Below are 16,026 nucleotides of genomic sequence, written 5' to 3' on the forward strand. Positions count from 1 at the left end.
GTTTACTTTACAGATCTACTTTCTCTGTTGTGGTATACTGGAGCAACTTTTCTCCATTTTCCTATTAAAAAGGTACCAAAACCTACTTAACATTCTATGTTCTTGTGATTACTTTTAACATCACTTATCATAATACTTAAAGTTTTAATTATTTTTGCTCTTTCTTCTCTGGTGTTGCATACTGCAGAAGGAGAAAGCCTGGCCACAGTTCAGCAGTAACATCTGTATTTCCCTTACCCCTGTCTGGAGCTGTCAGTGGTGCGGAGCCACTGTGCTGGCCCTAGTACACAGCGTTGGGTCAGTTTAGCCCAGAATGTCTGGGAGACAGCCCATGGATGTGCTAAGCCCTGTCTGGGGTCACCATCATCCTGGCCCTGAGAGCTTTGTCATGAAACCCTGAAATGGGGAATGTGGGGTTGCATCAGTGATACTGAGCAAAGGAACAAGGAAGTAGGAAATGAGTGCAGTGGAAGTGGAAATGGTGTGGGAGGAAATGGTGAGGGGGTGCAGCTGAGAAGGGAGAAAGGGTGCTGCTTTCTGCCAAGTGGGGATGGGATTCAGGGAGAGGAAGGAGAAACTCCTGCAATCTCCTGCCTAGGTAGTGACCCTGTCTTGACTTTGACTTGGCCAAGTGTGAGATGGCTGTTCATACTTCTGCGTACTGGTGTTAAAGAGAGAAAGGGGAGAGAAGAGACAAAGCCATGGTAATAGCTATGCCATAGGTAAAGCTCCTGGTATATGCTCCTGGTATTACATAAATATATACAGCAGCATGCTTTCTTGGATTCTTCCTAACCTTTACACAGTACAATATATTTATTTGGAATTTGAGACAATAGGACAATAGATATACATTTCTTTGTCTGTCCCTTGTACTGAGCTTGCACAGTATTGGTCTGTTAGCAGCAGATTTGTAAGTCATGGTCTGAATTCTGTTTATGCTTTTATTTATAGTTTGGTCACGTCCACAGATACCTGTTGGGAGTAGGGCTCTGCTGGAAGACTAGATTCAAATAGAGATCATCAACCCTGCCTTGGGAAATTCTGAGCTCTAGTCTGTGTCTGGCTGATTTTGGATGGCAATTTAAAAACTATACATGAAACTCCTAAACATTTTAATATAGAATTAGGTATGTTTAGGAAAAGGATCGTGAAAGCAGTCTGGACATGCTAAACCAGCACTGTATTTGTAGAATTATTTTGGATGAGAATACATAGTGCTGTGTTACTGAAAGATTAATTGAATATTCTTTTTTTCTCCATTTGCATGTTTGGGGTGGGATTTACATTTTGTGGTCCTATGGAAGACAGAATTTGAAGTAAAATGTATTCCAAGAAGGAGTAAAAATCTCCACTGTGCAGACATGAGAGTACATTTGATGACTACTGACCAAAGTTCTTTCTTTTAATATCCTTAATGAGCAAATAAATTGCATTCAGAAACATCCAGATTTTATTTTCCCTTTGCTCAGCACCACTGAGTCATACAAGTAAACGCCTAACAGAAATCTCCTTGCAAATGCTAAAGGGAATTTCGAAAATATTGGTCAAAACTGTGACAATTTTTTTTACTGGCTCTGATTTTTATTGTAGTTTCCTACTATTCTCTGAGCTTTCTAATGCTGCTATTCTCTTTGTGCAGTTGACCATTCTGGTTTTGTCTCTTGCATTCTCTTTGCTGTTTCTGGGAGAACAAAAAAATGTTTTTAAGAGACTGAAGGACTTAAAAGAGGAAGTCAAAGCCAGATTATTTTTAGCTACCATTCCTCTTGCAGAAAACACAGCTGCTGTTGAGATGAGGAAGCAACTGATAGGCATTACTGGATACCATGTCAGTACTGCAGCTCTGAGTCGCAGAGCTATGCAGGAATCCAATTTAAATCATGCCCTTATATGTGCCTGCAGCTGGGAGAGTCCCTCTTCCTTAAAAGCCCTGCCTGGGTGACCTGGGTGATGGTTAAGCTGCCAGCATCTGACTGCTCAGCTGATCCAGGGGGTGAATGTGATGATGGTCTTGGCTTTCTCACTGAATCACAATTTAGAGAGTGCCCTCCTCCTGAAGGCAGTTTGAAGGAATAAAGCAGGGCGGAGCTCCACTGCCCTGCTGTTGGTCAGCACAAAAACAGTCATGCTGCAGACAAGATCTTCCCTGTCCTTTCTCTCTTCTAATATCAGAAGTGCAGAATCTATAAGAATCTTTCATACACTCCTAACATTATTTCAAAGCATTGCAATATGTCTGTTCTGGTATGACGGGTGTGAAATATATTGGAATTGTTCATCAGCTCTGGTCACTTTCCTCTCAAGCTGTGAATACACAACATAGCATGTTCTCTTTGCATCCAAACAGAGCCAAGTACCAGACATAAAGCACATGTAAAGTAACTGTCAGCAAAGTATGGGAAGTTTGGCAGAACCTGTCCACCAGGATCGCTTTCTCAACCCAGAAAAATTCTCACTACTTGCTGCTGTCTCCTATCCCTGCATGTTATTGCTCCCAGTTTGTTCTAATGTGCTGCATTTGATCAGTTTGTAGAAGATTCTTTGCCCATATAATTATAAGACAAGATTCCTCAGCTGTAACAAAGGGGATAGGCCCCCATGCATCACTCCTGGCTAGAAATGGCCCTGGCAAAATGTCTCATTAGGCTGTCACTATCAGGGATTAATTCCTAACTCTTCATTCTTTTCCCTGCTTTTTCCAGCATGTTCAAATTCTACCAAATCCTTTCACTCATCCTTTTTTTAAAAATCAGCATTTAACTGATCTTTTGTCTTCAACAATCCTCTTTCCACCATTGCACCTAAGTTACAGTGACAGTTATTTTAAAATCAGAGGGTCTTATTTTCTGGGAGAAGCTGCAGATTTATTTCTCATTTTTTTAATGGCAGAATTGTACAAAATTTAAAGGCTGAGTCTGAGTGGGACCAGAAAAATATTACCTTTGTCTTCATTCTGGTTTTTTACTTCCAAGTCAGCACAGCAGTTCCTTCTCTTATAGGAATGGCTTTTGACCTGAAAGTCATGTGGGAAATGAAATGGCTGTAAATGTGCATGTGGAGGGTGTAACAATCACTAGCTCATAAGCAGCAGGGTAAGTGGAGCACTGCAGAGGAGGGTCTGCTCTGCTGTTTCCACCTTGGGCGATTTACACAGGCAGTGGATTGGCTTCTTCATCAAACAAGAGGACTTGGTGCTTGGAGATGTCATCCAAGAGATCTCACCCATGTCCCATTCCATCACCTCAGTGTTGCTCAGTTTGGACAGCAGTTTCCCCAGTGGGGAATGCTGAGGACAGTGGCTGTCATTAGCTCACTGGCAGGGGCAGTCTCCGTTGGAAGATTGGGCAGACTGATTTAATAAGTAGCTTTCGTTCCTATTGGGAAAGTTTGCCTTCCTTTTAATAATGTAACAAGGTCATTAATTTTTTTTTTTTGTGCTTAGTCCCTATAATTAGGGAGTTGATTTAGTGATGTTCATTGGGATCTTCAATGTGTGTTCAATTCCCAGAATAACATTGGTTGGTAGTTGCTATAAATTTGGAGAATGCAACCTCAGGCACCTGGAGAGCCCAAGGGGAGCACCTTGAAGACTGTAAGTGGTTCTTGGTCTCCATGTGAGAGTTTCATTGCTGCTGAAGGCTGCTGGTGAGTACTGGAGACCACTGTTATGTTTATATGCTGCACTCGTGAGCATCCTTGCTGAAGGAGCAGTTACAACTGCTGTATCATCAGCTGATCTGCTGATAAGGCAGCAGCAAATGCCTTGGCATTGGCAGACTTGCATTCATCTCAGGATGTTCTCTTCCCTTTTTTGGATGATTGCTGTAATCCAGCTGCCCCTCTATAAAGTGCACTCTTTGGTATTTACTATATTGAGGATGCCTCTGAAATTAGCAGCTAAATTTTATCAGAAAAAGGAGGGAAGGCTCATCATTTGCACTGACTTTTGGATTCAAGAGTAACAATTTTTTGTCTTGTCCTGGTGGAAGGAGGAAGGAAGTCTAGGTAAGGAACTTGTGGCTGTTTGTTCACAAGCTGGTGGCCAAACTGTGGGGAGAGAAGTGTGGAAATGGGTGTGTGCCTGGATGTAGCAACCGTATTTCACAAGGACGCTCTTCACATTTCCTCCTCCCTTCTGCATAAATAACACATGCCAGTTTGCCTGGGCTTTCCTACCTGGAAATATGTGTGTCTAGAGGATTTGAAAATGTTGCAGGAGTATGAGGCCATTAAAACTTGAGGTCTTGTCTTTTTCAGTCAGATGTCATGTAGAAATTAATTCCTAATGCCAGACTTGAGAAGTGGCAGAAGCCCTCCACAGTACTCAGGCACTATGGTTTCTGTTTTATTTCCCTTTGAATCAAAGGTTTCTCTACACCCTCATTTACCTAATTTTGAGTCCCTCCGGTATTGTTTGGGTTGTTTTTTTTTTCTAGCAACAACAACCCCCAGATCATGTTTTTTTCTGATGTGATTGCCCTAGATTAGTCATACATCAGCTGATCTAGTAAGTGTCATTTATGTATGTATTTTATACACACACGTGTGTCTTTCTCAGTCTGCTATGAAGGGTGAAGCTCTCAGAAAACATATTATAGCTGACATGTGACTTGACATTTTTGATCCAATAACTAGGAACATTTAATGTGTTTCCTTTCTAGATACAGCTGTGCACTTTCCAGGAGGGATATGGTTGACTGCTGTATGTATAAAAATAGCAGAATTCTAAATTCAGAAGTATTTTTTTTTAGATTTTTTTTACCCAGAAACAGTTCTTTGGTCACTTTAAGTAGCTCAGCTCAACTTAGAGTCAGGATTATGTACTCTTGACAAAAGCAAGGTGAAATTAAGAAAGGAAAAAGACAACTTTAAGGAAGGAAAACAAAAAAAGTAGCCATAATAGTTAATAAAAACTAACAGATTTAAATGTATATTGGAAAGCAGGTAGCCTTATATATGGAATAAAACAGTCAGGGAAGACAGATGACTTGTGGTGGTCCTGGCAGTGACATCTACTCTCTTTTAGGTATTTGCTGATGAATTTAGCTGGTACATTTTATCTGTATGACATTGGTTGTCCATGGAGCATGATGGGCAGCTGAGGTGGGCTGTGTTGCACTGTCTTGGCAGTTACCGGAGTTGAAAAGAAACAGGATGGGAAAGAATCAAAGACTAAAAAGATAACGTTTATGCACTTGAAATACTGTTTCTTGGTAGGAGCCTTCAGTCCCTATGAACTACTGGGATGTAGCCCAGGACCAGGAAGGTTCATGTTATCGGCAAGAAGTTGTATTTTAAACTGCAGTTTTACAGTCTGCTAGCTGCTGCTCATTTTCATCAAGTGTGATGTCATCACCAAAGCATCACAGCTGCCTCTGAGTAAAGCACAGTAAGCAACTTGAATAACTCCTTAGGATAGGAACTGAAAAAAACATCTGTCTCAGTGAAATTAATGCAAGTCCATTGTGGAGACTGAACCTAATGAAGCCAATGGGAATTCAGTCAGATTTCAGACCCAAGTGAGTCTGGCTAACTCACATTTTCAAGAATGATTTATGCCACTGTTGTCTTATTCTAGTTACCATATGGGAAATTTGGGCTGCTTCCGATTGCCTAAGTACTTTCTTTAGAAGCAATCTGCCCACATAAATGACTCAGGTTTGCAGTGCTGGATAGAGCTGCACTGAGATGCTCTAAAGACTGAATGTCTGTGTGTCTGTGGAGGTTTATACAAACCACACTGAATGAGTGTACATGTGTGCTTGCTGCCACAGGAAAGGCTCAGTAAACAACTGCTCACTGCTTTGTGTCCTTCCTTATTCTGCCACGGAGGTTAGTCCACCACTACCTTGCAGGGCTACAAATGAAGCACTAAGAGTAATGAAAAGAAACCTTGTGCCTAATGCAATAAATTTCTTAAAAGGTAGAAAGGTTGTGCAGATCTGCCTTGTTTCAGAAAGAGGTAAATGCTGAAATGTGCAGTAAGATTCTTTTTCATCTATTGGCAGTGAAGTGTCATTTGGAAGATCAGTCACTTTTTGAGGTGAAATTGGATTAATTCAAGTAGTTCTTTTACTTACAATGTTCACTTTTATATTTAAGTAGTAAATAGTCAAAAGCTAGTTTGTTTTTTCATGTTGCTCTTTATTTGCCTTTAAAAGATACATTAATAAATTAAAAGCACCTAGAAGTGACAGAAGTAGCAAGACATAAGCCCGCAAGTACAATACAAAACAATCTAAGAAGGTAAGAGAGAACATCCCCAGGAAAAGATAGAAGTGTTGTAAATAAAGCTTTCAGAATTGGCTGGTGACCAGAGAACATGATAGCTGGGGCAGCTTCATTCCATGGTGTCATTTTCCCTGTGTTCAGGAGATAGCTCAGGCTGGTGGACCATTCTTCCCTTGCATCTGTTATTCCCTGCTCATCAAGGCAAGTTTCTATCACGCAAAACACCTCAAAATGTCACACAGAGCAGGACATCTCCCCCATTTTTGGTGCCTATGAATTTAATGATTGTACCCAGAGCAATGCTGCATGTCTGCCAAACTCTGGAGGCACAAAGGCAACTTAACTGCAGTTCTTAGAAGTTACTTTGGGCACTCGCCATTCGATTTGTACTCTGTCAAATAGAGTCTGTGAAATGACACTTGGAGAAAATCAGGGTTAGGAGCCAGGGTTAGGAGCTGTTGAAAGCTGAGCAGGTTTCCTGTTGCAAATGTGATAGCCACAGTTTGTGAGATGAGAATCACTAACTGTATTGTTTTATCTCAATGTTCAAAACTATCACCTGGGGTAACTAAAGTGAAATAAACATTATCTGTCTAGTTTTCTCCCTACCCCTCCCAAATGAAATAGGGCTACATAGGTTGACTCCTGCCTGCTCGGAAGTCATGATAAGATTATTAGACTAAAGAAAACTATTTAATTAAACCTTCAGAGATAGCCCAAACCCTCAAATCACCTGTGATTAATGTGAAAGTACTACAGTAACTATATTCTGGTGAGTAGCAGCAGCAGACCTGCAGTCAGAGTACATGCAGAGAAAGTAGTCAACAGCTGTTAACTATTCACATCACAAAGGAAATATGAGATATGCTTTTTTTTTCTTTCTGTTTCTCATTTCCTGCACAGGGAAATCCTGATTCTGACTGATTCCATGTTCAGTCACTGGATCAGAACCTCAGCTCTGTAGATCAGTGTGGCATCAAGGTCATGACAGGTTATGCCGATGAAACAGCAGGTCTCGTGTCTGTATAGTCATTTTACTGAAGAAATAGTAATAAAGAGAATACAGAGATTTCCTGCTTTTACATGTCAAAAGCATGCTACAGACATCAAATTAATTGCTTCATTAAAGGGTCTGGGAATAGCTAGTTTAAAATTAATTTACTATAATATTTCCAGCTGGGATTTTCCAAAGAGCTTAGGGTACTTCAGTCTGCAAATCACACTGGAATTCAGGGACAGGCTTTGAGTTCCAATTTCCTGAGGGTCCTTCATATGTCCCATGTTCAGGAGTTCATAGAGGGAAAAGTAGCCAGCAATGGAAGAGGCCAATAAGGAGTAAACATTGATAGGAAAGCCATGCTATTAAGTTTATCAGGAAGGTTGAGTATAGCCAAGAGGTTTAGTTTCCCTGGGCAGCTGCCAGTCCAAACTGACATTTCCTCTCATCTCTCAGCATGTGGCCTTGTGCTTCAAAAAACTTCTTCCGGCCAAGTGTGCAAGCACAGGAACCATAAGGAGCTTCCACTGGAACCAAAACCTGAAGGGGATGAGCACAAACACAAAGGTCATGTTTGAGACAGGGATGTGCCAGCACAAAATGCAGCTATTCGCCGCCGTCTTAATAAAATCATGCCCAGACCCTTTCTCTCTCTTAGGAACAACAGTGATAGATGCTGACATTATCACAAGTAAAAGTGGATCTATAATGTCCACCTGAAGGAGGGAAAGGATAGGAGGGCACAGTAGCAGAATCACAAGACTTTGGAGGGAGACTAGAGCATAAACAGACTATAGACCATCGATGGAATAACCCAATTTTTCTCTTACATGTGAGTGTAACAGACTCTTAACTGGACCTAGCTGGCAGCCAGAGCAACTGTGGAGGGAGGAGCAAATACATCTCACCCCCTACCTCATACCCTCTGCCTGATCCCAGGCTTATACCTCTTCCACTGTTGGACCAATCTGGGATGCAACAGTGCATTTTACTTGCGTGAAATGCACTGGTTGACATTATAATTGAGAAAACAGGAATAATTTTTCAGAGACTGTCTCTGTTACAGATCCTTTTGATGTCCAGAGTATTCCATTTAACTTTTAGCTTTTATCAATAACACAAAAGACAATTATTTATCTTCCTTTTGTAATCAGTGTCTTTTTTAGAGATAATGTGGAGCTTGGACTGGGACTGGGAGAAGAAATTTTGCTCACTTTAGCTCTTTTTTATGTAGAACTGCTGCTATGCTTTGATGCTGAGTATTTCTAAGAGGGCAGTCAAGTTGTATTTGAAGCGTCTACTTACTTCTTTGTCATTGTTCAAGCCTAGATTCTTCATGTCTACAACATTATAAAAAGTGTTGTTCAAGACGACTTCTATGACCTGTACCTGAAACCATGAAAATGGATGAGACAATGGATTAGAGCTCCCTTTTAGTCAACAGCCTGGCAGGCTTTTCACTCTCTGTAAAAAAGAATAATGCCACCTCTCCCCAGTAGAGTTGATCAATTGCAATGTAGTGAACATGTGTAGCACACCTTTCACTTTTATTCAAGTGCTGCCAAGAACTAAGTGATGTTCTCCCCCATTGTGTTCCCAGCTGGGGAACTTCCAGTCTTAGAACTGACAGAGGAAATAACACTCTCGTGTTGGTCTTTTCAGTGGTGCAATTAGCATTCAAGTAAAACATCATTAGGAGGAAAGAAGATACCTGTGACACTCTGGAAAGAACAAGCATCTGGATACAGTTGACAGTTTTCTGGTAAGAGGGTGAATATTCCCCACAGTCAGGTGGTCCGGCAAAGGCTTCAAGGATACATTCACGGATTTTCTTCCTAGAAGTTACACGGTTTCTTACAAAACCTTGTATCAGCTGTCTCTGCTTAGATATATAATGTTGCACTGTGGGGTGGTTTTTGTTTATATTTTGCATGCCTTTTCTGACGAATATATAGCCCATGGCGTTTTGTGGAAGAACAATTTGTCCTGTCACCCAAATTCTGTTTCCTCTCCCCACCCCTGCCAGATACATAATTCACAAATAGATTTTATTAAAACTATTTTAAAAATTAGTTATTTTATTCTCGTAAAGTGTACTGAAGACTGAACTGTTCCTTTGAGTCCTGTCCAATGATGTACCCTTGGACAGAGAAGTTCCCCTAAGACGTGCCTCTCACCCCTTGTAACAAGAGCTTTGTGCTGCCACTGAGACCTGAGTGGCTGGTGCACAGCAGCTGTGGCTCTGGCCCTTAGACCTTCTGTATTGTACAGAGAGACTTTGTGAGTATAGATTGGGAAATTAATATTAATTGATATAACATATACCATATGCAGTCAAAGTCAAAATCCTTGCATTCGCCGTATGACCACTTGCAGAAGAGCTCTCCACACAGAATCCTGTCATGCCTTTCAGGAAGTGTGGTGTGTTCATTCTTATAGAAGCCTTCAAATCCAGACTGCGTTGTCTTCATAAGCTTCAGGTCCTTAATTCCAGCAAAGACAACCAGAGGACCTGTGATTGAAAATTACAAGAAAATATGAGTTTCTTTTCATGCAAAGAAGAAACCTTTGGGTGCATACTTGCATTGACAGCTCCAGAGCCAGAAAGCAGACAACAGAAAGAAAATAGAAAGGTACAGAAACTACTGAAGTCAGGGTCAATCTAGAAAACAGAGAATCCCATCAAGTGATCTGCAGTTAAGGAAAACTGAGGATAGAATTTTTTATCACACTTGCTTGGAACTGGGACATGTGTTGGGTTGGCTCGTGCTGAGGTCAATTTAGGAATGGCTGTAAAGGGAAATGAAATAGGCTGCCAGTGCTGTGATGTACAGCGAGAGGTGTGGTGTCTTTTCCAAGAACATAGACAAATGTAAAAATTCTCTGTATAAAGACAGCAATTTGCTTTAGATACCCATCCTGTTGGGAGTTTTGCATCTCTGAGAATGAGAGCCAGGAGCCAATGCAAATCCCTGGAGTTCAGCTAATGAGCAGGAACTGGCACTGATACAGATGCCACCCACAGGTTCAAGCTGACAGTGGCTTTGCTCTTAGCCACTATTTATAAAACAAGCTGTTGAGGATCACTGCTGCATGAGTGGATCAAGCCATTGTGACCTGAACTTTTTATTCTGACACACCTTTTGAATGGCAGCTATTTCAATTTCAAGCAGTCAGTCACTTAGAGCACACCAAGATGGTAACTGAGAATTTCACTGACCAGAGCTGCCAAAAGGATGATTTAGAAAAGAGAAACTTCATGGCATGCAGGCTTGTTCAGGGCCTGTGCAGATAGTCCATGGCTGAAGCCCAAGCTGCTGGTTTTGTGCTGCTCTTGGTGCTCACACTAGCTAGTTCAAAATTAATCCTTGAATATATCAAGTGCATAATAATCCTGCCTTGGATTTGGAAGACTTGCAAATTTTGTCTTTAAATTATGTCTTTGAAGGAATTTATATTGGAAATAATTCCACCATGGTAGACATTTCTAAGGTACATGGTTGTTCAAACGTTTGGGTGTTTTTAAGCTGCTCTGTGACAGGATATTACTGAAACTGCATCTTATCTATTTCTTTTCTTGTTTACATTTATTATTGTTTTTGAATAAGTCTAAGGAGGTGTATCTATCATTTTGTCTGTGCCCCCCAGTTATTTACTAAGGCTTTAAAAAAATCTAAATAAGAGAATGACCTTGGACAGATTTTGAATAATTCATCACTTGGGTGTAAGACTGTGACACACAGGAATTAATGTAGTGCAGATAGTATCAGTGAACCTGAAGAGATATTTATCTTATTCAAATACTTAGCCTTGTTTGAAGGAGCTCCTTGCACCAAAAAATTGACTGAAAGGCTCACTGGCTGTACAGCAATCAACCTGAAACTCTCTCCAAAGGATACAGCACCCAGGGAGAGTTTCCAAGGTGAGCAGCTCATGCTGTGCTTTCAGGAGGCTTTGTGCTCATGCTGTCTTAAGGTGACAAATTTTGATTTTGTTTAGTGACTTACGATGTTTTGAGTTTACAAAACATTCTGAGGCTTTTATCAGCTGATATAATGGCAAAAACCAATTCTATTAAACCTCACTAGGGTTTTTTTTTCATGATAAGAAAATTGTTAAAAGATAGGATTAACTGAGAAATGAACTCCTGTGTCTGGCTGATAGGTGCATAGGAGGTTGCTAAATATAGAGAACATTATCTTAGAAGAAAAATAAAAGTGATTTGAAAATCTTCACTTTGGCTATTGTTCACCTAGGCAGGGAATTCTAAAGAAACAACTAAAGGGCTCCATGAAGGGAGGTCTAGGAAGGAAAGGTGGTTTCTTCAGTAAGTTATAAAAGCTTTCTGTTTGTGTAGAATCTGAAGTTGCAGAATTGCATGTTAAATTTTCACGATGATTAAAAATTTAATACAATCTACATTAAGAGCAGTAGCTTCTCAAAATCTATAGATTTTTTTTTAAATTCAGATGTCTTTTTTTAACATTTTCCAGAAAATACAGTCAAAGCTATTGAGACTACTAGAAGTACAGCAATAGTTAACATTATTAGAAACATGAAAAAAGATGAGGCCAAGAAGCACTGGAGACTTGTACAGGCTTTCTCTGTTCTTTCAGCAGGAACACAGGGACAGTGCTCAGATGCACCTTTCAAAACTGTCTGCAAGTGAAACTGGTCTTGGCATTGGTACTGGGTAGGATGGGAAATAGTTCTAAGTTACATTAATGTAGTATAGATAGGTACTGAACTAATGCCTAAACCCTCTAAAGCCATTGTATAAATGATATAGTGGCCTCAGCTCAGTTCCCAGTAATCCGGGAGATGCATTAAACAAACCACCATTACAGTGAGACTGAACTTAGGCTTTTTTTTAACTTGGCTATAGCAAGTAGAGATAAATTTTACACTCCCTTTGGAATGCCAATTCATGGAAAAACAGCTGAGCTTGAAAGCCTGTCTTTTAAGTAACTCTTGGTCAAGCCAAATACTGCTTTGTAACAAAACTCTTGGTCAAGCCAAATACTGCTTTGTTTATGCATGGTGTACAAAAATAGTAAGCACGCTCTGAATTATTTTCCTCAGAATGCTCATGATGTTCAAGCTAGTATGGCTTTCAGCAATTAAATTGCTTTCTTAGAAATAAAATCAGGGCATGTTGACAGGGGTTTGAAAATTGCTGCAAACCAGGCAATTGGCCTGCAGCAGTGTGGTATTGGGTAAGGATCACAGGAGACTGCAGGTTATAGTATAAGGTAGAAAAGTAAGCAGCCTGTTCCCAGAAGGTTCTTAAATCCTGTGGAAAGATGTAACAGTTCTGCTGGATGTTCTGTTGTAACCATTCCATGTTTGGGATACACACAATGTGGGCTACTTTAGTTCTTCAGCCATGTCTCAGAGATCAAGGTTATCAAAATTACCATAGAAATATTCTTTGGTTTAGACGTCTGGAGCAGTTTGGCTGTGCCCTAAGCCCTGTAACACCCATAGCTATCTCTAAAGCCATCTTCATCTCTCATTGGCAGAAATATTTACAGAGAAGTAGGGGACGTTGCCAATTCTTTTCTCACCATTCCGGCACTGCTCAGCTTCACAAAAGCGAATCCCATCAGGAACACATATGAATGAGTGGATGTGGGGAACGCCATCCTGCAATTTAGAGCAGACATGTAAGTAAAAGTGCCATAAATATTATGTTAATTTGAAAACAGGAGCTAAGAGAGTGAGGAATGACTACAGCATAAACAAGTGGAATGTATCAGTATTTTAGATACCTCATGCAGACGTTGCCATGGTACTTCTTGAACGTAGGTTTTGACGTACGCCACTTGGCAAAATGTTGTCATGAAGTGATTGCAGATATCTATAGCAAATTGTTCTAAACTTGGGATCTAAGGCAGCAAACAGTATTATTAGAAAGAAGCAATTACCTCATGTACAAAAGTAGATTTTTCTGGTTGTTGTAAGTATTTGGAAAGAATCAGTGTGGTTAAAAACACATTTCTCTTATTTCTAGCTTGTCTCACTGTTCCCAGTCATTTGACCAGCTTGCAGCATAGAGTGCAAATAGCAGCTACAGTTGTGTCAAAAATCTCCCATTCTGTGGTACAGTGAACTGCAGTCCTTGGACTGAGAGAAACTGCTGCAGGAGTTTTATGCTGTGAGGATATAATGCTGGAATAATAATTTATCATGACTGTTCTGATTCATATGGTGATATTCTAATGAAGTTTTACAGGGTAAAGACGGGATTTCATTACAGAGAAATTTAGTGCTGCAGATTGCCATTACGATACATGCAATTGATGGCAGAAGGAGCACAGAAGAATTAAGAAGAGTCTCATAAAAAATGCTGCATAGGAATAATGCAGGATTATGGGCTATTAAATTGGAAAAAAAAAGAAAAAAAAAGAGATGGCTTATATATGACAAATCCACAAAAAACTGTGCTAGCTCTTGAGAAAAAAAAGGCTTTGGTAAACTGAGAAAGGGTCCACAGGACAAGCAGTGGAGGAGGAGAATTCTCAAATCACTGAAAGTTACTTTGCTTCTCATCTGATATGCTAATTGAAAATAAAAAGTTATTGTAACTAGTACTTCCAAATGAAGTTGTAAGAAACAGCAAAGCTAGTTAAAAAATTTTAAAATACCCCATTTTTTTTGGCCAACACAAGGACAATATTCTTTATGGTGTCTGTAGGTATCACATGAGAATTGTTTCCTTCCAGGTACTCCTGGGGAGAAGTCAGCCGGAGATGTGCACACACTTCCACTTCTTTAACGAAATGCTTCTTTCCCTCTCTATGAAGGCGAAGGAACTTAATTGTATTCTTGCCATATTCACAATTGAGGACTTCAATGTCCTTGATCTGCAAAGAAAACATGTGACAGTTGTAAAGAAATGCAGTGGAAGGCTGAGTTAAGCTGTCATGAAACAATGTCAGTGAAACAGTGCTTATGGCCTTTATTTTTGTAGTTACCTGTGGTAATGAGAATATTTTCATTATAAATTGCAGAGTCCTGATGGGAAGAAAAAATGCTTTAGGAGATTATTATTGTATTAGTAGCAGCTGTGATAAAATTTTAAAATTTTCTGGGGGACAGTTTATAGAACAGGAGTCACTGTGAACTAGTCTCTTGTTTGTCATCTGTGAATTAGTCCTGACTTTATAGACCTTCACTGAGTCTCTTTTCCTGGATCATTGGTTTTATTTGCATTAAGCCCTATTATTTTTACCCTGCTTCTGTCAAACACACCCTATTTACACATCTCTTATGGTGTTGGAGAGGCTGTACTAGCAAGATGACAAAATTCTGCAAAGGTTGTGAGGAAAATATCCAGAGCTCATTGCGCTAGACTGTCCATGAGGCTGAAATATCCCATACTCTATATCAACAGCTTTTAATGTAAATCAGCCCCTTTTCATGTAGGCATAATGAAGAGGAAGAAAGATGATTTTCCACACCAAAATATATAAACTGAAGCTTTTTATATGTGAGTTGCTAACAGATTATCAGATGTGAAATTGCTCAATTCAGCCATGTTTGTTCCTAAGAGAAATGCTAACGCATTTTTAAAATAGTTGAAAAAAGCATCAGCCGATTGTAAGTAAATTCCTTTGGTAAATTCAGAGATCAGAGAGTTTTTCTGGCTCAGTCCCCACGGGTTCAGTCCCCAGGGCTGGCTGGAGGTCCCGGAGCCGGCACGGGGCGAAGGCTGCGCTCACTGCGAGGGCCGGGCGGAGAAGCAGAGAGCTGGAAAGGATGTGTTTCTACTTGTCTGAACACTAGGGTTTTTTTCGGATAGTTGTGAAAAATTTGTACGTCGGTCACGGAGCACTAAAAAGAAAACAAAAATGGTGTCGGTATCTGCAGGTTGGAGGTTTTTAAAAGCGGAATACTATGCGTATTCTAAATAGTCAAAATATATTTTTCTGTCAAAAGCATAACTTGCTGATTGTGATTTTGTTGCCCGAAGGAATCGTGAGCAGTTTCCGGCGGCTCCCAGGAGCCCTTGTCCCTGCCCGGTTAGCCGGGCTGGGTGTGCTCCCCGTCCGTGGGCAGAGCTGAGAGCTAACGCAGCCCCACTTCTCCTTTCAGAGAGCTCGGGGCTCGCCCTGCGCCGCCGGGAGCCCAAAATGCCCGCGGGATCCGCCTGGTGCCGGCCGGCTGTGCTCCTGCTCCTGTCCTGCGTGCCCCTGTGGGCAGCTGGCATTTCCTGCAGGAATGAGGACGGGGAGACGGTGGATTGGTGAGTACACACCGTGCAGGGCACAGGCGCTGGGTGAGTAAATAAACAGAGATTAAACCGTGGCAAGTGGGTGGGTCACCGAGAAGCAATGCAAAGGCAATCGCTGCTTCAGCGCTGTTGGCCCGTGAGTAGTGGCTGAATGCTGCGTTTGAAAAAGCTAGGATAAGTTATTGGAACGTGATTTCATTTCCCTGAACCAACCACCGTGCTGCATCATGACTAAGTGCAGGATAATCAAATAATCACGGCTTTACACGGCGTTCACGTCTCATGATCAAAGGGAACATAAGCTGTGCTGCGGTGCCAAGGCAGCGGCAGCCCCGGGGGCACGGCCCGGCCCGGCCCGGCCCGGCTGGCCCGGGAGGCGCCGGGCGGGCAAAGCGCCCGCTGGTTCCCTTGGGCTGGCACCGAGCGGCACCGCGGTGCCCCTGTTCCCTTGCTGGGCACGGAGGGGCGGCGGGCTGAGCCCCGGGCTGGCAGCAGCCGCTGTGCCCTGTCGCTGGAGCAGAAGCGGCTCCCTGCCCGTCGCGGCACCGCCCGTGCCATC

General features: G+C 41.4%; 2 protein-coding genes across 9 annotated transcripts in view; one reads left to right on the forward strand and one right to left on the reverse strand.

The window, feature by feature from the left end:
• DNASE2B (deoxyribonuclease 2 beta) overlaps nt 1–16,026 on the forward strand; it is a 32,851-nt gene that overhangs the window by 6,087 nt on the left and 10,738 nt on the right. For 2 of the 8 annotated variants that reach the window (XM_033066893.2, XM_033066894.2), the window contains 4 exons: nt 3,512–3,648; nt 8,894–8,993; nt 12,754–12,897; nt 15,329–15,479. In XM_033066893.2, the coding sequence (XP_032922784.1) occupies nt 15,367–15,479 (113 nt within the window). In that variant the 5' untranslated portion in view covers nt 3,512–3,648; nt 8,894–8,993; nt 12,754–12,897; nt 15,329–15,366. Of the gene's footprint in view, nt 1; nt 73–3,511; nt 3,649–8,893; nt 8,994–12,753; nt 12,898–14,980; nt 15,104–15,328; nt 15,480–16,026 lie in introns of those variants that run through there. The other 6 variants (XM_033066891.2, XM_033066892.2, XM_033066895.2 and 3 more) reach the window with 6 other exon arrangements.
• LOC116999864 (uricase-like) lies at nt 3,662–14,833 on the reverse strand. The gene is made up of 7 exons (XM_033066898.1): nt 13,879–14,833; nt 13,003–13,119; nt 12,799–12,877; nt 9,557–9,743; nt 8,943–9,066; nt 8,537–8,620; nt 3,662–7,771 (listed from the first exon to the last, which is right to left on the reverse strand). The coding sequence occupies exons 1-7, from the start codon at nt 14,230–14,232 to the stop codon at nt 7,634–7,636; spliced, it is 1,083 nt and encodes a 360-aa protein (XP_032922789.1). The 5' UTR covers nt 14,233–14,833; the 3' UTR covers nt 3,662–7,633.

The sequence above is a fragment of the Catharus ustulatus genome, chromosome 9 (genome assembly GCF_009819885.2).
Source record: "Catharus ustulatus isolate bCatUst1 chromosome 9, bCatUst1.pri.v2, whole genome shotgun sequence".
In the NCBI taxonomy this organism is placed as follows: Eukaryota; Metazoa; Chordata; class Aves; order Passeriformes; family Turdidae; genus Catharus; species Catharus ustulatus.

What these genes read in the sequence shown, in the direction of transcription:
- LOC116999864 (XM_033066898.1), bottom strand. Translation starts at nt 14,232, where the DNA reads ATGAAAATATTCTCATTACCACAGGTAACTACAAAAATAAAGGCCATA. An exon ending in TGTTGGCCAAAAAAAATGGG is followed by an intron (nt 13,120 to 13,878) that starts GTATTTTAAAAT and finishes TTGCTGCCTTAG; the next exon opens with ATCCCAAGTTTAGAACAATT. An exon ending in GCTTGAACAATGACAAAGAA is followed by an intron (nt 7,772 to 8,536) that starts GTAAGTAGACGC and finishes CATCCCCTTCAG; the next exon opens with GTTTTGGTTCCAGTGGAAGC.